This window comes from Parasteatoda tepidariorum, chromosome 11, assembly GCF_982258835.1.
Source record: "Parasteatoda tepidariorum strain Cologne lab strain chromosome 11, Ptep-v5.0, whole genome shotgun sequence".
Classification (NCBI taxonomy): domain Eukaryota; kingdom Metazoa; phylum Arthropoda; class Arachnida; order Araneae; family Theridiidae; genus Parasteatoda; species Parasteatoda tepidariorum.
This window is the reverse complement of record NC_141765.1, coordinates 32,281,566-32,305,033: the sequence shown is the minus strand read 5'-3', so window position 1 is coordinate 32,305,033 and position 23,468 is coordinate 32,281,566. Positions and strand designations below refer to the sequence as shown.

The 23,468-nt window shown below is 28.7% G+C and overlaps 1 protein-coding gene across 1 annotated transcript; it reads right to left on the bottom strand.

The window, feature by feature from the left end:
- Positions 1–6,803: 6,803 nt before the first annotated feature.
- On the bottom strand, positions 6,804–22,259 carry LOC107448952 (protein TEX261). The gene is made up of 6 exons (XM_016064328.5): positions 21,768–22,259; positions 20,267–20,346; positions 18,496–18,649; positions 11,614–11,681; positions 9,146–9,260; positions 6,804–7,500 (listed from the first exon to the last, which is right to left on the bottom strand). The coding sequence occupies exons 1-6, from the start codon at positions 21,835–21,837 to the stop codon at positions 7,382–7,384; spliced, it is 606 nt and encodes a 201-aa protein (XP_015919814.1). The 5' UTR covers positions 21,838–22,259; the 3' UTR covers positions 6,804–7,381.
- Between the last annotated feature and the right edge of the window lie 1,209 nt (positions 22,260–23,468).

The following is a 23,468-nucleotide window of genomic DNA, read 5'->3' as shown; positions in this document are numbered from 1 at the left end:
ACACATATCGTTAGATCGCATGTTCCTTTTCGCACCTCTTAACTTTTCTTTTCTTTGTCGCGATTTTTCTTGTAGATTATTTTCAGTGGGACTAACTTCGTGATCGCCGATGTTACCTTGTACTGAAGGCAATCTATTATTGAAAAGAATATATAAAGAAGAGTTTCTTCATTAACTAGATAAGTTTTATTTAAAAAAAAGTTCTTTTTATTTTTAAATGTGAAAATTATCGGCAATCTAATTTAGGCGCCTATAAAGAATTGAATTTGTTAGGTTATTTTTTTACTTTCTTTTAATTTATTAAAAACTTTTTGCATGAAACTTCTAATAATTTAATGAGTTTTTATTACTGATTTTAATTTTATAAATCTTGTTGTTTTTATTTTTAGAAATAAAGTTAAAACAAAATTTATTTTTGTCATTTGGATTTGGAGATAAGTCAATCAACTTTGTTTATACAAAAAAATTTGAAAGGTTTGCGTATTTTATTCATTTTTTTAAATCGTTTAGCACTTTGTTTTATTAGAGAGTATAATAATTTTTTTTTTAAAATATTCTTTTCATATTATTTGTTAATTAGCTAAATATATTATCGAATATCACAATTTTTTTATTTTTAAGAAATTCAATCTTACTTTGTTTTTCGATCATAATTCGGTCGTTATTTAATTTAATTTAATTATTTATCTGAAATGATAAGGTCCCGTAGTGGACTGACGGTAAGACACGGTTCCCTGCAGATCACCGAAGTCAAGCATCATTGGCTGCGGTCAGTGTGCGGGTGAGTGACCACTTGGATCAGTCTGCGTAGGGACCGAGGGTGTGCGGTATGTCCTCGTTAAACCGTTCTACCGTAAAGTGCTCGACTTCGCGTGCAGGTCGTCGAGCTACCGAAGCGGGCGTGCCATCCCATCTGCAGAGGATCAAAATTGTGATGGCATGTCTTCGGATCATCCTCAGGGATGTTTCCCAGACCGTCGCCAATAGCCCATTGTGCAGCTCTAGTGTGACGTAAATGAACTATAATAGAACTATAATAACTGAAATGATAATAATAAAAAATAATGTTTTAAAAGCGTTTTTTTTTTTCTAAAATTTATTTAGCACTTTTTTTTAAACATACAAATAATTTTCAACGTTTCATTTAGAAATTGAACATTACGATCGAACTTAATAAATATGTAATTATTTATGCATAATAGTACAAGAAAATATTAATTTGTAAAAAACGCTTTAAAAAAAGTTTTTAACTCTTTGTTTTACTCGTATTATGAATTTCTAAACAAACATTTCAATAAATATTTTAAGTAAGATTTGTACATTGTAGTCAATTTATTTAATATCTTTCTTAAGCAAAACATATATATCTTCAAATTTATAAATTGATTTAAATCAATCTGAGTATGAAGTTTTGATAGAAATCTGCAGCCTTACAAGTAAATGAAATTTAAAAATACTATATCGTGATGCAAAACTGACGATGCATCACGATATATAATTTCTAATATCACCCAGTCCTAGTGTTCACTTTAAAAGTATTTGATTACGAATTATTAGTTGATTTTACTATGAAAGAAAGTTTATTTGTTTATTATGTATATATATATATATATATATATATATATATATATATATATATATATATATATATATATATATATATATATATATATATATATATATATATATATATATATACATACATATATATATATATATATATATATATATATATATATATATATATATATATATATATATATATATATATACGTATATATATATATATATATATATATTTATATATATACAGTACAGAACCCGTTATCCGGAAATCAGAAAACCGGAAAACCAAAAAACCGGAACGAAATTCGATAAATTTTCCCGCCATTTAAAAAAAAAAATTTTTTTTTTTTCCTCATGAGATTTTAGGATTTTTTTTTCTTTTTTGAAAGATGTTTACCTTACCATAATTTTGGAAATAATCATTAGTGTATTACTTCACCATTTTTTCTTCTTTTTAAGATTATTTCCGAAAAAAATTTTTTTTAGTTGGGTTTAGCAATAAAAAAAACGGCTTTTTGTAGCGATTCTGAAAACCAGAAAAATCAGTTATCCGGAATAGCGATGGTCCCGATCGTTCCGGATAATCGGTTCCCTACTGTATATATATATATTCTTCTCTAAACTGGAACTGAATGTGCCCGTAAATTCCTCTTTCACCTCATAAAAATAAAAAAAAGGCAAAACTATTTCTAGTGCACAACAAGCTTTACATCAGAGATTTTCTTTTCCGGCCAAGGGAAAAGTGAGCTAAACTTTCAAAGAAGCATTCATGACTGCATTTGCATTTCTATGAAAAGAAAGAAACATATTAGTCACACATTCATGAGCTGTTTTTTGAAATTTCGATATTTAAACTTAAACATAAGGCGAAAAAAGCGCATTATTCTTATTCGTAATCTATAGCTTTAAAAAATATCTTGTGTGTTTTAGCGTTAGCATTTCCTAAAAAAGAAAATTTCTTCGAAAATTCGATGTTTTGACGCTTGAGCTCTTTTACTTTTGTTTAAAGAAGAAGAATAAAAATTTGCATTGAAAATTTTGGGGTCATTATAATTAGTCACTATAGTAGGAAAAAGTCGGAAAAGAGCCTCCAATTTCACGTAGAATTCAGAAATTTCAGATAGCGACTAAATAAGTTGGCAAATATCTATTCTAATAAAATTTTTTTTAATAGGAAGTATCTATAAAGTGAAGACTCAAATGCGTGATTTAAAAATATTGAATCCATTTTATTTAAACCAAAATAAAAATAAAGAGGGACATTATTTTGCTACAAATTTGAATTCGTAACAAAATCCTCACTCACAGTCAAATTTTATAAAAATGTAAATGGTGTTCTTAAAAAAAAAAAAAAGGAAGGAAGGAACGATTTCTAGAACTATTTAGAAACGTTCGCTATATTGCGAACCAATATATATTGGATTATATATTTATTATAATTATAATATGTATTTAATTACAAATATAAATTTAATAAATATATAATTATAATAATATATTATATATTTATTATTATAATTATATATTTATCCAATATATGTATTGATTTTTTTATTTATAGATATTATCTAATTGAAATTATAGTTGAAGCCAGTCAATGTCGAATTTTTCAAATGAGAATAGAAAAATCACAAGAATTTCTTTTCGCTCAGATGGATGCGTGAGAAAGGCATCTTTAGTAAAATAGAAACTAATTCTGCAGAAAATTTCTACAGAAAAGAAAACCAAATTTTTTTATTATTAGGCATCTTTAGAAACTAATTCTGCAGAAAAAAAAAAAAAACTAATTCTCTGAGAAAAAAAATCTTTCGAAAATTTCTACAGATAAGAAAATCGAAATATTTTATTTAATTACTTTTTATTTTTCATTACCATCAATAATTAGAAAAATTACGAGTATTTCTTTCTCTTCCAATACACAAAAAAGGCATTTTTTGAAATTCTACAGAAAAATAAAAAAATCTTTCAAAAATTTCTACAGAAAAGAAAACCAAAATTTTTTACTTCATTATTCATAAATGAGAGTAGAAAAATCGCGAGAAACATATTAGTCACACATTCATGCGCTGTTTTCTTGAATTTAGATATTTAAACTTAAACAAAAGGGAAAAAAGCGCATTATTCTTATTCGTAATCTATAGGTTTAAAAAATATCTTGTGTGTTTTAGCGTAAACATTTTCTAAAAACGAAAGTTTCTTCGAAAATTCGGTGTTTTGACACTTGAGCTCTTTAACTTTTGTTTAAAGAAGAAGAAAAAAAAAACTGTATTGAAAATTTTGGGGTCATTATAATTAGTCACTATAGTAGGAAAAAGAGCCTCCAATTTCATATGAAATTTAGAAATTTCAGATACCGGCCAAATAAGTTGGAGAGTAGAAAAATCGCAAGAAACATATTAGTCACACACTCATGAGTATTTCTTTCTCTTCAATGAGTATTTCTTTCTCAATACACAAAAAAGGCATCTTTTGAAAGTAATTCTGCAAAAAAATCTTTCAAAAATTTCTACAGAAAAAAAAACCAAAATTTTTTACTTTATTATTTATAAAAGAGAGAAGAAAAATCGCGAGTATTTCTTTCACCTCTGATGGCAAGATAGGCATTTTATAAATATGATTCGAGAGAAAAAAAAATATTTTGAAAATTTCTACTGAAAAAAACCCCAAAATTTTTTACTTCCCAAGGGAAAATTATTCTTGCTAGAGCTCATGTTCTTAACTTAAAAAAGTTCGTTAAATTTTACTAGTTATACATAGGTATTTTTTGTTTATTACAACACCCATTCTCTCATGAGGAACCGGAACAATTTCAAAAAATAATTTTAACGTTCCTTTGCATGTGTACAAGTTAAATTTTTTTTTGAAAAATTTTAAATAGTATTTCCTCTTACATGTAGTAAATTTTTATAAGTAGTCTCTCAGAAATCTGTATGGCATAGAACCAAAGGCTTTTCATACTTTAGATATTTTTATTTTTTTCTGGCCATTAAGTTTACATTCATTTACATGGGCAACATCCAAGCCTTATTTTAGACTAGAATTTTTTACAGCAATTTTCTGACTTACCTATATGACTAACATAAGATGTGCTTTTGAAGCTTGGTTTCAGAGGGGTTGTGTATTAGATATACACTACCGGCTTTGACTTGCATGATGTTGGATAATTTAAACTACAATGTACCATTAACCTTAAATCTTGTTACACCCTTGTGGCAGATGAGGTAACAAGTTTCCTAACCCAGCTTCTTTGTTCCAGGTGATTATTATCTCTTGTCAACTTATAATTAATTAAAAATAAGTCATTTTAAAATATGCGTGCTAAATTGAACAAAACAATACAGCATTATAAATTATGAAGTTTCCACCAATCTTGATTACACTTCTATCTTTGATGTATGTTGTTGAAAATTTATATACCACATGTTCAAAACTTATCACTTAAAAAAAAAAAAAAATACTAGCTGTTGTCTTTATTGCAGTTAATAGTGAATTTCATATTTGACAAAACTTTTATTTAATGAAAAATTAGTTTTTAGATGTTAGTACACACTTTCTGCTTTCTTAGACTACATTTAGTTTGAAACAATGCAAAAATTATGTGAAGTTAACTTGCTCATAGAAAAATTGCAAATCTAGCCTGTTTAGTAGGCATAGTGTACTTACTTCTAAAAAGGTTATGGATAGCTTTCTTTATACTGAAAAACAATATATATTAAGATCAAATTTCAGGAGTTATAGCCACGCATAGCTTTATATGTATGAATCAAAGTGGAGGTGTGAGAGCCATTATGGCAAACATATAATAGATAGCATAATTTTTTTACTTTTCTCAATATCATTGATATTTTGACACTAAAATAAAAAGTTCAAAGTCTATTAATTTTCATCAAATTTTGGAAGTATGAGTAATATTGTTGCATGCAATGACATAGATTTATGCTGTAAAAAGGTTTTTTTGAACATAGAGTAAATAGGAAATGTTTTTTCTTTGCTGAATCAGAAAAATTCTAAAACCGAGATTTAACAATATTTTTAAATTTTTGCTTTAAGTCCTGTCAATTTCTTCCTAAAAGTCAAAAAGAGAGTATTAATATTTTATTAGTAAAAATTAGTATTACCACCAATGAATTTAATAATTTCCTACTATGTATTGGCAATATATAAACAGATTACAATAAATACATACATTCTTTTAAGATACGATATAAATCAGAGTTAGCAGTTTTTGAATAATACTTTTGAAAAAAGAAACCTTTAGAATCAGTTTTTTAAATTATAACAATTTAATCTTTTTTTTCTCTCCAAAAACATATATTTCAGCTTAAAAAAAGAAGTGCTTTTTCTCAAACTACATTTATCACATTATTACTCAAATTACTATAGAAACAATATCTTAACTGTTTTTATAAAACCACCAATCTATTTAAAAAGATTAAGCACAAAAATTTGTGTGCATAAGTTTCCTTTTCTCACAAGCCAATTTATTATAGTTTCAAACTCTCTTTTTTGAAAATTTAAAAACTAAACCTTTAACTGAGAACACACTTAATTCAAATTTAAAAAAGAAAAAAAAAATACTGAATACACCCAACTCTTAAACTACTGGCTGTTCAAAACTGACAAGGAGATTTCTCAGAGTTAGCAGCATTTCCTCACTTATACTGTAGTACATGCTTTCATTAACTGCTAAAAAAAAAACAAACTATTTAAATATAGTAGAATTGCCAATTTTACATAAATCCTTAAAAAGGAGTCAGAATCATCTTCATTACATATTTTATTAACTCTAATTAAAAAATTTTTTTTATGAGCTCATTGTTAATTTTTATTTGAAGATTTTTCAAGAATATTTAAGCAAAAAAAAAAATTCTCATTGTTAATTCATAAACTTACGAAGATTTGTACAATTTATAGAAACTTAGAGCATGGATTCAGGAATCTCATAAAATATTTTAGAACAATTGCTTGCATTAATTTTTATTCAATACTAAAAAATTTATTCAATACTGTTGGAAATTATTGTACAAACAAAATGAATTAAGAGTTTCAAAAATTAAGTTTCCTAATATTTAAGTAAGTTGCGTAATATTTCATATAAAACTTAAAAGTTCTTCCTTTAATGAATATTCCTAGGGATACCAATTTTTAAGTTTTTCGAATTGAATTATAAAATACGATATTTTGCACTAAAACAATAGCCTTTTTAACATTTTAATTAAATAAATGAAGAGACAAAGAAGAGTTTTAATTCTTTATTTTACAATACAGAAATGAATGAAAACAGAACATTAATTCACGTTCCTTTTAAAAAAGTAATATTAACATTCAGTATTCAACAAAACCATTTAAGTTAAATCAAAGTACAACCTTGGAAATAATGAGCATCAGTCTTCAATAAATGAGTATCTGATCACTAAACTTTGAGTTCTTGAAAATGTTATTTGTGTATGTCACTACACAGATTTGTGTAAAATCACAGAAGAAATAAATGGCAAATTTACATGAATCGATTATTTAGAATGTTCATTTTCACACTTGGATAAATTTACACTTGAAACCAAGTAAATTGAACAAGTTTCAAAACAGAATCACAAATGTATGGGTTTCAATATTAACTGAAAAAAGAGCATTTAGAAACAGAGTATTTTAATAACAAATGTATCTGGCAGCAAATAAACAATAAAAAACATAAACAGCTACTACAATAAGTAAAAAAAAATTTTTTTCCATATAAAAAAGTTACTTTAAATTTGCAAACAATAAAATATCTCAGGAATAAATTAAATTTTACATAGCTGAAATATCTTGATAAAGACTAGAAAGATTTTTTGACTCTTTGAGGTAAAATACTCTCCTTTGCGTAATTGAAGAAAGACAACAATCCATACCGCTTACTTCGACGGGAAAAGTAATTTGTAACAACATCACTTTCATCTGCAAAATATTTTTTAAAAACTAAATATATGAATTTAATTTTGTTCAAACACGCAAAACAAAAATGGATAATAATGATTTTTCATATTATTTGATATAATTAGTAAAGCTATCAGGTCAGGCACAATAAGTAATTACATGACAATACACAAGAGAAGGAAAAAAAAACTTTAAAATTCTCATGGCACAAACTCAGATTTTAAGCTTTTTTATAAATATTCTCAATCAGTTTCAGTTATAATTTCAGTTTGCAAATGATTTATTATCATATAATCCAATATGACCTCACATAAAATTTTTCCTTACATTATACATATAAACTACAGCTGATTTAATAAAATATTCTATAATAATATTTCACAGTTAGTTAAAATATCAAAAAAGTAAAATACAAAAATATATAATTTAGAATAATAGTTATGGGCCATCCATAAATGACGGAGAAAGTTTATGAAGTTTTAACCACTTATGACAGGTGGGAGGGGGTAACAAGAAATGTGGCATCCCACACTTTAGTTAAAAAAAAAAAACACATTTAAAATCTTTTCCAATTGGTATTTTTTTATTTTTCATAATCAGAATTATTAAATGACCATTCATTATCATTACATTCACAAATGTCATTAAAACAAAAAGTTAATATTTAAATATGGATTTGAAATATGCTTTACAACATGGCTTTTGCTTTTGAACTACTAGAGTATTTTTAAGTAATATAAAGAGACATGTGACAAGGGGGGACATAAACATTTAAAAAGAAAAGTGTAACATCATTTATGGACAAACACTTAAAGTCATTTCTAATACAGGAACATGTGTAAAGTGACCGAAGTTTTTTCATAATATGGGACTTTATGTCACATTTAGATTTGAAATTCATTGATATTATTATTTCAAAATAATGCATTATTGTTTCAAATTTTCAACTACATTTAACAGATTCAAATCAAGACTAAGTTAAATTTTGATAATTAAATTTTTACAGCAATTTTAAGGAAAATGTGTTTTTTAGTAATTTTAGATTTTTTTTTTTAAAGTTGATTTGTTCAACAATAAAATAAGAACTAGTTTTTCTCTTTAAATCTATGATGTTATAGTAAATCCCAAGCAAAACACTTTGGAGCTGTCAAATGTATAACACTTATACTTTAACCATTTACAACACCATTTTAACATTATTTAAACATCAAAATGGAATTCATTCCAAAAGACGGATTTTGGGAGAAAAAAGAGTACCATTTGGGAACAAATACTTATAAGAGTTCAGTTATGGTGTTTAAATATATTTTGATTCAAAAAATATTGCATGTAAATTAAGATACAAAAATTTTCTTAGTTATACCCATCCAATGAAATGAATAACTTACAAGCTATGAGCTTCACAGATCAAAGTTGTTAAGCTTACTCAACTGTCATGTTACAAAATTATTTTTACTGTGACAAGCCATCACTAAATGGAAACATGCCTGCCTCAATCTTGCCAACAGTACAACTAACAGCCTTGATTATAAACAGAGCACTCAAAGACCAATAAGTAACTGCCTCATGCCACTCACATTTTATTTTAGAGAGTGGGCAAAGTAACCCCATTTGAGAGAGTAAATGTAAAATATTTTAAATTGAATCAACATAACTGTTCCATTACCTGCATTCAGTGGTCTAGTTTCAGCCATTGTGGGTAGGATATTTTCATTTGCAGACAATGAAACAAAAAACGCAAATGGTACAAGCCACAAACAAATAGTGAAGTAGGCTAGAACCTAAAAATGAAAGATTATGTTAAAAGTAAATAGATAATTTTTTTTAAACAGCTTTGAATAAGTATCGATAAGCTCCATTCTACAAGAACAATCTGCAGATATTCTTTTTTTGCAAGTCATCATCAAATTAAAAAATAGTGAAATCCATAGTAGTAACTACCAAAAAAAGAAAAAAAGATTGATGGCGAAATTATGCAAATCGAACTCTTTAAAAAGAGGGTTACAAATAAGTGTTTTCATTTCAAGATTCAGCTGTTGTAATAAATAATATCATTAAAAATATCGGATTTTAAAAACTGAGTGGAAATCAATAGCAATAACTGCCAAAAAAATTAAATTAAAACAAATTAGAAAACTAAAATTTTTACTTCATTATTCTCAAATGAGAATAAAAAAATTATAAGCATTTTTTCCACTCCCATGCACAAGAATAGCATCTTTGGAAAATAATTCTGAAGATTAAACCTTTTGAAAATTTCTACAGAAAAGAAAACCAAATTTTTTTATTTCCCACAGGAAAAATCTTTCTGCAAGAATTCAGCGACAATGTCGCAGTGTCACCGCGATTCTGTCACAGAGATTTTCGGAATTAAAATTTGTTAATGATTTTTGATGGTCAAAATTGTTAGATTTACAGAGCCGCCAATCTAGAAGTTTTGGCTCTCAACAATATTTTTAGTGGCAGTGAAATTAAAAATATGTAAGAAAACGTGTTTAAAATTTCCTCATCACTTAAAAACAACACAGTATACTTAGATAGTCTTTTATAAAAATCATAGAATTATTTAGATATAAATTAGTCATTTTAAGTTAGTTCAAGCATAAAATATGGCATCACCAGAATTGTGATTTTAATAAAATTTGCTTTGGATTTAAATCCCAATTTTTTGATTTTAATATTTTTTTAAAAAAAATGAATACAATTTATTTACAAGTATTACAGCACATTAGTAACTATTTGCTATATCAGGTTTTCTTTAAATAAATATAAACAAAAAATTTAATTAGCACAAATAGCAGTAATTCAAAAAGTATTTACCATCTGAAGACAAAAAAATCTTATATGTACTTTCAAAATATATCAGAAATTTTATAAATTAAAGAAGACAAAAACCCTAAAGGTTCTTCTAAGTCTTATTGTAACTTATTCTTTATTTTAGACTAATTTTATTTCAAATAATTTATCACTCACTTCATTGAAAACTTTAGTTTTAATAGTAGTCCATTCCCTATTGGTTTCACAATCAATTATTTAATTTTTGAGTAAAATTTGCTATCTCTTTGTTAGAAAACATTAATTCATTTTTTCAAAATAAGTAAAGATAAAAAAAAAACTCCTTGATATATATATATATATATATATATATATATATATATATATATATATATAAATAACATAAAAGTCTTTTTTTAAAAAATTTTTTTAGTAGTATATGGAATAATGTTTCATTAAAAGAAAAATAATCATAATATGTTATGAATTTCTTCCATATTTTTTACTTTTGACATACGCCCTTTCACATTTTTTCCCTAATGGAAATAGTTGGACTTTTAGCGTTTGTAAGGAATTTAAGATAATGTCCACTATGAAAAAGTCCTAATAATGGAATTTGAAAAACAAATATAAAATTATTCTCTCACTTTAAGGTAGAGACATAGTAATTCAAGGCATCTTAATTTTTTACTGATAAGGTTCAAGCATAAAGATTTGCATTCATTTATATTCTGTCAATGATTATTAAAACTAATGCCATTTCTTCCAAAATCATCCTAAATTTTATTATACACTATGTTATTTTACTAGTAGGTTTGATTTTATTTAATACAAAATACCTAATAAAAAAAACATCTAGACATTTGAACATTTAGAAAACTAATCAAGTAATAAAATAACTAAGTTTAAATATTGATGTATTTGTCCTGATTCATTTCACCACAAGATTTAAGATTGCATTAAATTTATTGACTTAAGCCTAAAAAAGTTTATAAAATCATTTTTATATTGAAATCTAATCTTTGATAAAATGAATTTCCAACAATAGTAGTTAAAACATTTTGATGTTAAAATAGAAATAATACTTTATGTTTTCCATTGGTATAAAAAAAAGAGATGAAATTTCGGGCACTTCTAACCCCACTCCAAATTTATAAGTTTCCTAAAATTTATAGAAAAATAGATAATATTCTATACAATAATTTCAGTAGAATATTTGTTATTAAGTCAAAATCCCCAATTTTGAATCAAAATTTTAACCAATTATTTTTAACATCAATATTATGCATGCATTTATTTAGCTTTGAAATTGAGTTTGAAATCAAATAAAATAACAAAATTGAAATGATAGAAGCTTACCTGTGAAAATGGGTAGTACACAGATGAGAAATATCGAAAGGCTAAATAATGATCAAAAATAACAAAACCTGGAAAAAAAATTAGTCTATAATTTTAAATTACACATTTCATAATTTTAATTACACATTTCATTAGTCTTTCAAACTGAAGAAACTACTTTTAACACTTTTGATTTCAATATACCTTTCTCTAATTTTTTTCCTTCATATAGACTATCCATGATCGAATGCTAGATTTCCTGGTTTAAAAATAATGTCCTCATGTTGACAAATGAACACTTCTTCCAATATTTTTTGTTTTAGAGGGAACTGCATGATGAACTATGATATTGAGGTACATCTTTTTGTTCTTAGTTGACTTTATTATTACCCTACCTCTCCCAAAACTTATCCAAATCATAGAATTACACCTTCATTTTTTATACTGTCATTTTCAACAACTTTCATACATTCATTCTACAACCCTTTCATATAATCACCAATTAACAATATAAACTTGCTTTCTAAAAAATTTTGCTTGATGTTTCTTAGCTCACTCATGATGATTAAATTTTTTTGTACATCTTAAGAGTGGTTTTTGTAAGATATTTGGCCATTTAAGTCTGTGCTACGTAGTCGCCCTTTAACCCTATCAACTGAAACCAGAGTGAGTCTAATTTCATTTATTTCTTCCTTGATTGCAATTACTGAAAGTCTTTTACTTTACTTGCAAATGATAATAACGTGCTAGTCTTCCATTTTTGGGGGGCCCAGAACATTTCTGCAAGTCACTTGAGCTGTCTAGAACATTTCGGTGTGTCATTTGTCCCTATTTCTTTAAAATAAACTATTATATATCTGACACTTTATCTTGGAATTTCCTAGTATACCCATTTTTGAATGGATATAATCTTTTACCAATAACGTTATTGGTCCCACACACAGGGCTGTTTATATCCCAGGAAAAGAGAAAAAATTGGAAATAAAAGCATTTAATTTCTAGATTTGTTAAAAAGTATAGCAAAAGCTTTTACTATTTTTAACTATACACCACTTTTTATTTTTCCAAAGAAAAGAAATAGTCTTGTGTATATGTAATGACTGCTAATAATAAGTCTTGGTAGTCAAGGATATTTTGCTTTTCCTGAAAACAATGTAGATATGAACTGGTATTTCTACTATTTTTTCTGGGGTAATAACAGCCTAGCACATAATTCAGTTGAATCTACTAATCTTTTTTGTCAATGTTTTATTACCTTAACTGCAATAATTTCGTTTGTAAAAGTAGATATTTGTTTGTAAAAGAAAATATTGTGTTATCATTTCTATTTTTGCAATAGATAATTTAATCTGAATTTGCAATTGATAATATTGCAAATTCAGATTAAATTATCTATTGCAAAAGTAAAAATGATAACACAATACTTTCTTTAGTACTCACACCAAAATTTGAACTGAAATTAGCATGGATAGAATTTGATTTGATATGAAACAGATAACTACACAAACAATGGTTTGACTCTAATTCCTTAAGAGTCTGTTTATATTTTTAAATTTGATATGCACATAAGTCCTTCAAATAGAAATTTGGGCCAATACAACTTGCTTATATGCATCAATAAGACTCCAGAAAATAATAAAAACTAATATTTATTTCAGTTAAAAAAAAATCACATTTTAGGGAAACACCCTAACCTTTGAGCACATCCCTGAATATTTCACAAGTAATAAACTGTAATTAAGTGTAGAGAAGATAATTTTTAAACATTATAAGAAGTACTTGTGGATTTAACTCACAAAGCAGAGTTGGCTAAAAATCATGACGTACACAAATAAACTGGAACACATTTATTATTACTTTCAATGGTTAACTTAAATCTAAAATTCTAATTGAATATACAAATATAAATATCGGATCATCATACAATCGGCCAAAGACTCAAACGATGAGTTGGCGGCTCATCCCTCTCCACCGGCATGAAAGAAGAAATTGTTCGTTCTTTTATAGATAACGATTTCGTACATCACATTGATTGAATGCTTGTTTCTTGAATTCCCTTCACTTCCTTCCTGGAAACGAATCTGAAAAATAAACTCAAACACTAAAGTTTATAAATGGAAACTACTTATTTCCACATTCGGCCCCATTATAAACTTTATCAATAAAATACTGAAATTTTTCTTTACTTAAAGGTTTCGTGAGAAAATCTGCTAAGTTGTCTTTACTACAGATGTACTCCAATTTAAATAAGTTTTCTTCTAACATATTTCTAATAAACTGATATCTTACGTCTATGTGCTTAGTTTTCACATTTTCAATCGAATTTTTGGAGAAATAAATTGCAGCTTTGTTGTCACAGAGTTGAATTGGTACTTCCATATTTTCTAATACATTCAATTCATTTAAAACTCTTGAAAACCAAATAATTTCTTTAACAGATTCTATAAGTGAGATAAATTCGGATTCCATAGAACTAAGAGCTACACACTTTTGTTTACTTGTTTTCCAAGTGAACGGTACACCACCAAAATATATTATATGTCCACTTGATGAATATCTGTTGGTTAAATGGCATCCCCAATTAGCATCAGAAAAAGCTACTAAGTTATTTTGATTTACACTTGACAAGTTAATTTTTAAATCTTTCGTATTAAACACATAATTTAATAAATCAGCAACTATATTCCAATGTTGATAAGAATAACCATTACAATATTGCGATAAAATATTAACTGAGAAAGCAATATCAGGTCTACTTCTATTAGCTATAAAAGAAAGACAACCAATCAAAGTTCTATATGGGAATTTTTTCATTAAATCTGTTTCAAAAATTTCTTCTTCGTTAACTTTAGGTGGTAATTTAATTCCAGGTTTTAAAGGCAAATTTACAAAAGTTTTAGGTAATTCTTCAAATTTCTTCATTAACTTTTCAATATAAGTTACTTGATGTAAATAAACCCTATCATTTACGGTTTCAAAGTTTACACCTAACAAATATTTCAATTTGCCTAAATCTTGAATTTCTAATTTACTTTTAAGTAAATCAACAGCTTCATCAATTTTGTTTTGGTCTTCCCCAAATAATACTATGTCGTCGACATACACCAAAAGAATAACTTTAGATTTTAATTTATAAACACAATTACACCAAAGTAGTTTTTCAAAACCTAGTTGTCCTAAAGTATTATCTAACTCAATATTCCACTGTCGTCCACTTTGTTTTAAACCATATATAGCTTTATTTAATTTACAAACCATATATTCTTTACCTTTAACTTCAAATCCTTTCGGTTGAGACATATATAAAGTTTCACTTAAATTACCGTATAAATAAGCACTTTTAATATCCAGTTGTACACATTTCCAGCATAAACAACTTACTAATAAAATGAATAGAAATCGTATAATTGAAAAATTTACTACAGGTGAAAAAATGTCAGAAAAGTCTTTTCCTTTTACCTGTTTAAATCCTTGAGCTACCAGCCGGGACTTGAACTTCTTTATCTGGTTTTTATCATCTCGCTTCACATTATACACCCATCTGCTTCCGATGATTTTTGCATTTTCTGGAGGTTCAACTAAATCCCATACTTTACGATTTTTCATCATTTGAATTTCATCTTCCATGGATTTATTCCACTTATCCTTGTCGGCTGATTCTTGGGTTTCCTCGTACGTTCTAGGCGATTCCAAGTTGTATACTTCGTCTTCAAAAATATCTTCGAAATCTTGAACTACACAATCCGTCGATGAATCTCCGCTATCTTCTTGCTTTGGACTTGTCGACTTAAATGAAAATAGTTCGGGTTGGAACTTTAATCCGTTCTTAGCACAAAATCGTTCTACGTCCATAGTTGATCGAAGTCTCTCTTTGCTAGAAGGTGGGTAATAGTAAACATCTATTCTTGAACTTAATTTTCTTGGTGCTTCAACTCTTTTCCACTCTTCAATTTTTATTGGTAGCATTTCTTCTTTCTTTGTAACAGTTTCTTCGTTATTGTCTAACACTTGTTCTTGGTAGCTGTCTTTGTATCTTACGTATTCACACTTCTTATTCTTCCCAAATAATGTCTCTACTCCATTTTTCGTTTCGTCAAAACTAGCATGAATAGTTTCTACTACTCTTCTTTCTTCTGGAATATAGATCCTATAACCCTTCGTTCTTGTTGCGTAGCCAACTAAGATTCCTAGTTTTGATGTCTTGTTCAATTTGTTGCGTTTTACCTTGGGTACGTGAACAAATGCCAAAGAACCAAATATTCTTAGATGTCGAACTGATGGTTTGTATCCATTCCAAATTTCAAAAGGTGTTAATCCATTTGTTAATTTGTGTTCACTTCGGTTTCTTACATGAACGTACATATATAGAGCTTCAGCCCAAAATCGGTCATTTAGTCCACTATCGTGAAGTGATGCTCGAACAGCTTCAACTGCGTCACGGTTGAATTTTTCTGCAATCCCGTTTTGTTCTGGTGAATAAGTTGAAGTTCGCTCTATTCGAATTCCCAGATTGTTTAAATAATCTTCAAACTCTGCGTGACAAAATTCCATTCCGTTGTCTGTTCTGACTGACTTCAATTTGCAGTTTAATTCTCTTTCAGATTTTACGAGATATGTTTTGAAACATTTAAAAACTTCTGTTTTCTTCTCTACAGTAAAAACTTCCACTTTTCTGGAAAAATCATCTATTATCGACAAAAAATATCGACTTCCACCCATTGAAGGTGTTGGAGAAGGTCCCCACAAATCCATATGCATCTTATCCAGTACTTTATTTGTTAGACGTTGATAATTCCTTTTAAAAGATGCTCGGGTAGACTTTGTCACTTTGCAAGTAATACAAGTTTCAGATTTACCTTTAAGTTGCTCAATTCCTTTTACAACATTGTTATTACTCATGTGCTTAACAAGACTGTCATTCAGGTGAGCAAATCTCCTATGACACAGTGTTACGTCTAATGCAGCGTTAATTTCATTTTTAAGTATTTCAGATTTACGTTTGTCAGGTAATCCTTTCACAATGTAGAGTTTATCTATTCTAGGTACACTGAAGAAATATCTGCTACGGTTATCGTAGATTATCATTTTTGAATTTTGCCAAACAATTTTATATCCCGCTATATCAATATTAGATCCAGCTATTAAGTTGCGTCGTAGATTTGGAGCATAGTATACGTTCTTTAATATAAGCTTTACGAATCTGTCGTTATCTTTAACATAAAAAATTATGTCACCTACCCCTTCTACTTCTGATGTACTGTTCTTATCCCCGACGAGTACTTTTGCTTTCTTCAGAGGTCTAAACGTCTCGAACCATTCTCGTCTGTTCGTGAAATGGGATGTTGCTGCTGAGTCAATAAGCCATTCTTCTAAATCCAGTTCCGTGCTGTCGACCGAGGCAACTTCTTCGTTAATTTCAATATCCGTATAAAAAAGACCAGTAGCGGGATTTTGCCTCACACTTTGACGATCTTGCATCTTATTTGCAGTTTTGCTTGCTCTGCAATCTCTTGAATAATGACCTTGTTTATTGCAGTTGAAACACGGCCCCATACCTTTAGGTCGATATCCTTTGCTCTGCAAGTTTCGTCTGTATCCAGTTTCTTGTGTACTTCTCCGGCCCAGACCGCTTCCGCTGTGTGGAATGTCTTCGTGCTTCGACAAATTCCTTTCTCTTGATGATTTTATGTCTGTTTTAGCTAAGTAAGCATTTGTAACTGAATCGAACCCACTATCTCGAGCTTTTAGTTGGATTCTTCCGGATTCGCTGATCAATTGACTCTCAATATTATTTATTGTAAATTCCGAATCCTTTAAACGATATAAGATCTGTACTAAATTGTCATATTCTTCCGGCAGTTTTCTTATTATCTGGAAACATACTAATAGTTCGGGAATCTCGAATCCAGCTTCTTTAATCTGTGCACTTTTATCTCGAACTCGTTGACAGAATATTCCAATCACCTCTTCATTTGGCTGAAATTTCAATTCGTAAAATTCATCTACCAGGCCAGCAATTCTTGCTCTTGATTTAGGTTCAAAATTTTCTTTTAGAATGTCCCAAGCTTTCCTTCCATCTGTCGTAGACTGAATCAACTTCAAAAATTGACGTTCAACACCTTGATATATTGTAGAATAAGCTCTAGCTTTCCTTATCTCGAAATTCTGTTTAACTGATTCTGGAGCAGTGTCTACAGGTGGTGGTGGGGGTTCAGCTCCACCGACGAATTCCCAACTTCCACGATCCATCAGAGCCACTCTCATGTCACACTTCCAACTATCGTAGTTGAATGCTCCAAGTTTGGGAAAGGCTAAGTTCGTTGATTCGGAATTTCCTTCCATATTCAAAACTTGGTTTCTTCCTGCTATTAAAATAAATCTTTCAGCTCCCAGATAGAATTTCTTATGAATCTATATCGTTGACGTGGGAAAAGGCGTTGACGTTTGCAAATAGCGTTGACGTTGGCAAATAGCGTTGAGGTGGGCAAAGGCGTTGACGTTGGCAAATAGCGTTGAGGTGGGCAAAGGCCCATAACCTTTGTGGATTTAACTCACAAAGCAGAGTTGGCTAAAAATCATGACGTACACAAATAAACTGGAACACATTTATTATTACTTTCAATGGTTAACTTAAATCTAAAATTCTAATTGAATATACAAATATAAATATCGGATCATCATACAATCGGCCAAAGACTCAAACGATGAGTTGGCGGCTCATCCCTCTCCACCGGCATGAAAGAAGAAATTGTTCGTTCTTTTATAGATAACGATTTCGTACGTCACATTGATTGAATGCTTGTTTCTTGAATTCCCTTCACTTCCTTCCTGGAAACGAATCTGAAAAATAAACTCAAACACTAAAGTTTATAAATGGAAACTACTTATTTCCACAGTACTTACCAACAGCGCCAATAAATGGCAATGATGTTAAATCAAAGAATGGAAATGTTCTTAGCACCCAAAAATGCATCACTTGACTAACAAGACCAGAAAGTATCATGGAAGCTGGGAAATCTTCAAATAAAAATAATCCTCCATACACAGCCATAGTTACCTGTAAAAATAAATGTAATGAAATAAAAGATTAAAAAATTTAATGAAATTTTGACCAAATCATATAGGGTATCAGAGGCTCTTTTTATATAGGTTTGATAGACATATTTACACTTTTTTCTATGTCTTTTCATTTGCACCCTGCTATGCATTAAGTTTTAGTGAAATCATTACAATAATTTAAAGTAGATACACCATGGTTGGATGGATGCATTTAAAAATCAAATTATCATGACATGCTGCATATCCGTGTGGCCTGTCTTACAATTCCATTTTTTTTTCACAGCCTATGGATGAGAATTACGCAATGAATGTGGATTTAATAAAATATAAATGCTTACAAATTTTTTTTTAAATTAGTGGACCAATATTAATTTGCTCAGAAAATAATATATTTTCTAATTTTTAACAAATAATTTTTTAATTAAAATATGGCAGGGTAGGACAAATTTTTGAGTGACATGAACTGTATGATGTAAACTACGAATGTGCAACAAATTCAAATTTACAACTTTAAAAAAATTAAATGTCTGTGTTTTGGGAATATGGAAAAAAATGCATTTCAAGTCAAAGCAATTGCATAAAGAAAATAAAAATTCATGCAATGAGCGAAAGAAACAAAGCTTGAATGGAGGTTCAAACTCACATCTGCAAAAATTTGTTTTTAGGAGTGGGTGGCGGACGTTCGCCAAGAAGAGAAGATGAAAAGAATTTTTTTTTTCCAGTTCTTATTGATGAGGCCATCAGAGCCACATAATCGGTGTGTTGTGTTTTGCCTCGATCTCCTTTTTGAGATTTGATCTTATGAGTGAATAGGTGGGTGAACCATGCTAATCGAGAGAAGAGAAGATAAAAATTCTTGCTGTTCTTATTAATGAGGTCACCAGCATCACGTGATTAATGCAAGGCATTTCACTTTCATTCCTATCCTTTCAACTGCAGCCAGTTAGCAGTTCCGACTTCTTTCTTTACACCATGCTGTTATTGCCTCTAAAGTTGTATGAGAGATTTTGAGCTCACACGTTTTACCTTAGAAAGACTAAGCTAGCTTTCCTATGTGATACGCTGCTGCCAAAATTTATTTTGTTTTCTTTTAGTTTGTGTTTAAAATGCCTGATTTTCCCTTAATAGTGGATAAAATTGGAAGTGCGGCATATTACGCTGCTGCCAATTTTTTTTTTTTTAGTTTGTGCTTAAAATGCCTGATTTTCCCTTAATAGTGGCTAAAATTGGAAGTGCGGCATACACTGCAGCAATATGTTTGATATATCATAAATATTGATAACTATAGTTAAAATATATTTCCATGATAAGTCCTGAATATGATGAATATTAATAATCACAAAATTTTCAACTAGGATAAGTAATCATAAATACCCTGTCTAATTAACTTTAAATGAATAGCGATCATTAACATATAGAGGGTTCTTTGCTGTAATATCCTGATTAACTTTACCAGTTAGGCAAAACTAGCTAAAACTAAGAGTTGTAAATTTTACTCTATACATATAAATTTAATGAAAACATTCATTGTTTTTTAAATATAAAAACCTTTAGCATGAACAATTAAAAAGAAAGTAATTCAATTTTTTTTAAATACGTATTTCACTCTTATTACCAAGATTAGTATTCTAATGACTTTGCAAGTGAAGACTGTATATTCTTCAATCAGTTCAGCAATATAGTAAAGACCAGCAGCTGTAAAAAATAATATCTATTCAAAACATCAGAAAAAAATAATTAACAATATTTTATAAATGCATTAAATTTATTCAAAACATATAAGGCATAAAAAAATTAAGTTAGATAATTCATCTAAAAAATTCTGAATATGCTAATGTGGAAAAAAGAAAAACCCTACTTTAAAATGTAATAGAGAAAAATCAAAACAAAATAAATCATAATTTTTCACAAGAGCATGATTGTTAAAACTGAAATTAAACAAATAAATAATAGTTACAAACTTAAAAAATTTTTGTTCTCTCTAAAAAAAAAAAAAAAAATAAGGATTTACTGCAAATGGTATTTTGAAAGAGCCTTCGAATGTCAGCTTTAAATATAAACCTTCCAATGCTATAAATTTCAAGCGTAAAATGCTTTTGTCTGATTTTACATTAAGTTACGAAATACAGCACTTTCCTTTCATGTTTGCTTTTGGCATCTTTCTGAATTACTTATAATGAAACCAGAATTATGTTTCTATGATAACTCCAATGAGATTTATAAATTAAATTTTCAATTCATTTGATCTGATTTTCTATTTGAAAAATACAGTGACTTTCTTTCTTTCTTATTTTTAAAAAAAATAAAATAAGCAAATATTTAGTAACTTTATTCCAATGCATATTTAATTTTTAATAATTTTAGGGAAGAGTAGGGAGTTCTAAATTTATAAGCTATTTTGAAAACCTTCAGTCGTTACATAAATAAGTTTGCTAAAAACAAACAGAATTTTGGTATAAAATCTTTGCCTGTTACACAAGAGATTATCTTAATTTTAAATTTTCAGCTACTTAAAATAGAAGCATAAAGTTTTAAGAATTATAAAATTTCTACAAGAATAAGCTAAGTTGGGGATATTTTCGTCTCGTGATCTGTCACGCCAGTTACCATCGTCAAGGCACCACATGGGTTTCAAACTTGAATTTTTCTTTTCCTTTTTTTTAAAAAGAACATGTAGAACTTTAACCAGGGGAGAGTTCTGTATTGTGATCTGTGGCAGAGTAGTCGTAAAGTATTGGCAACTTCCAGACAGCGACCTTGGTGATTGTAGTTGGCGTGACAGATCACGATACTGAAACATCCCCTTAAATGGGGTGGCTAAGAGTTAGATCCTTCAAGTTGGACCATGCCAGTGATATTTTTTTTTTCAGTTTCTCATGAGCCGCCACCCGGAAGTTATCAAGACTTGGCGATTATTCTGCCGCACATTACTATAAGGAAATCATAACTTTTCAGTTCTTATAATAAATGTCTATATAATGTGGTATTTAATAATTAGTACGGAAACTCTCTTTAGTTAAAAACGAAATCAGATTCTAAATTCGAAACTGATTTCGGATTCTAGAATGACCGACAAAATACACTTCTTTAATGTGATAATAATTAAAGTCTCTCACCAACAGATAGAATTATAAAGCTAATTTGGATGACAATTCCTAGCCAACTGAGAAGATATAAAAACCACATTGTTGTATGATAAGTTGAAAACTTGCTTTTATATTAAAGTGCAGAAGGAAATATTTTAGAGACAAATAAGTGATCTGAGAGCAATAAAGTTAAAGCGAAATTCATATTCTTAACAACTTTTGAAAGAGCATTTCAAAATCTATAACTTGCACATTGCTTTGCCAACTCAGTTTGTAGAAGTGTAAATAAACAATCAAATTTAAAGCGACGGCTTGTGAGGGAAGCTTCCAGCTGTCTATTTCTTTAAATTTAAATATTCACTATATACATATGTGTCTTATAAGCCACAATTTTCAAATATTACAATTTATTCATTTTTTTAGTAATTTTTATAAAAATCCCAACATATTTCAAAGTTTTTAACTCAAAGCTGATTCTTTAATGATTTTACCGATTAATTGACCAAAAGTTAAGAAAACTTTCGTATAAATAGCTCAGATGTAAACCTTGTCATAGATTTGCGATCACAACGCTTGAATGCGCCATCTGGGGAAGAGATCGGATCCATGACTTGATCCTGTCTCCTTCCCTCACCACCTCCTACAATATTTTCTCCTTTCTTAATATTTTTCGTATTTAATTATCAAAAATATTTTTTGAAATTTCCACGCCGCTTTCTTTTGGAACTATGTTCAATGTAGTTCACAGTTCCATTTAGTTTCCTAACTAAAAGTTTTTAATCTACTTGAAAATTAAGAGGGAATCTTACGCACTTCCTTCTTCTATGACTTTCTATACGCTAATGGTGAAAGCATGTGAAGTTTTGCCGTAGGGAGAGAGTTCTGCTCTACTCCATCTGTAGCCCATTTCAATTGTCAATGGTATTTGTGTTCTTGAAATGTAAACAGCAACAATCTCGAACTCTTGACCTGCTCTACTTCTGGTTAGAAAGTATACAATTGCTTATTACAGCTTATTCTGTGAGGCGATATTTTCAAACTGAGAATTTTGTTTTTAGTAAAACAAATAAGTTATATGATTTCTGATCTGAAATCTTCTGTATTTTAAAAGATATTAATGATATTAAGTAATTCTGGAACGTTTAAAGAGAAAATTTGTTTTAGCTATTCAGCTATCTGATGTATTATTTAAAAAGGTGACATGCTGCTAGATTTAGAAAGAATTCACTTTTTTGGCAGTTCTAATTTGGCCTCTTTTTGTTTGTTTATTATTGGTTGTTCCTGATGCCGAACGTACACCATCATACGTTAGTTTTAGCATATTGTTCGAGCAGCGAGATTAAGTTTATTTCACAAATTATCATTTAGGTTTAAATTTCGAAGTTGGTATATTGTTTACAAGGTAAGAAGTGTTTTATAATAATTTTTTCTTCAAATTACAATTTTTACATCTTGAAATGACAGGTCTTCAAAGAACTATTCTTATAATGATTCTTCTTTCAAGCACAAATGATAAATCAGGTAACAGACAGATACAGGTATACAAGAAATACTACTCAAGAGAGTCTCAAAACGCAATGATCACATTGTGAGCCAAATGGCTTCAAAATACACCAACAACAGTAACCAGGAAGTATAGGCAGCCAAAGCTTGTAGCGTTCGCAAGTGTAGAAAACACCTATTTCAACTCTATGGTTCTTTCAACAAAACCTAAGGCACAGATGGCGTTAG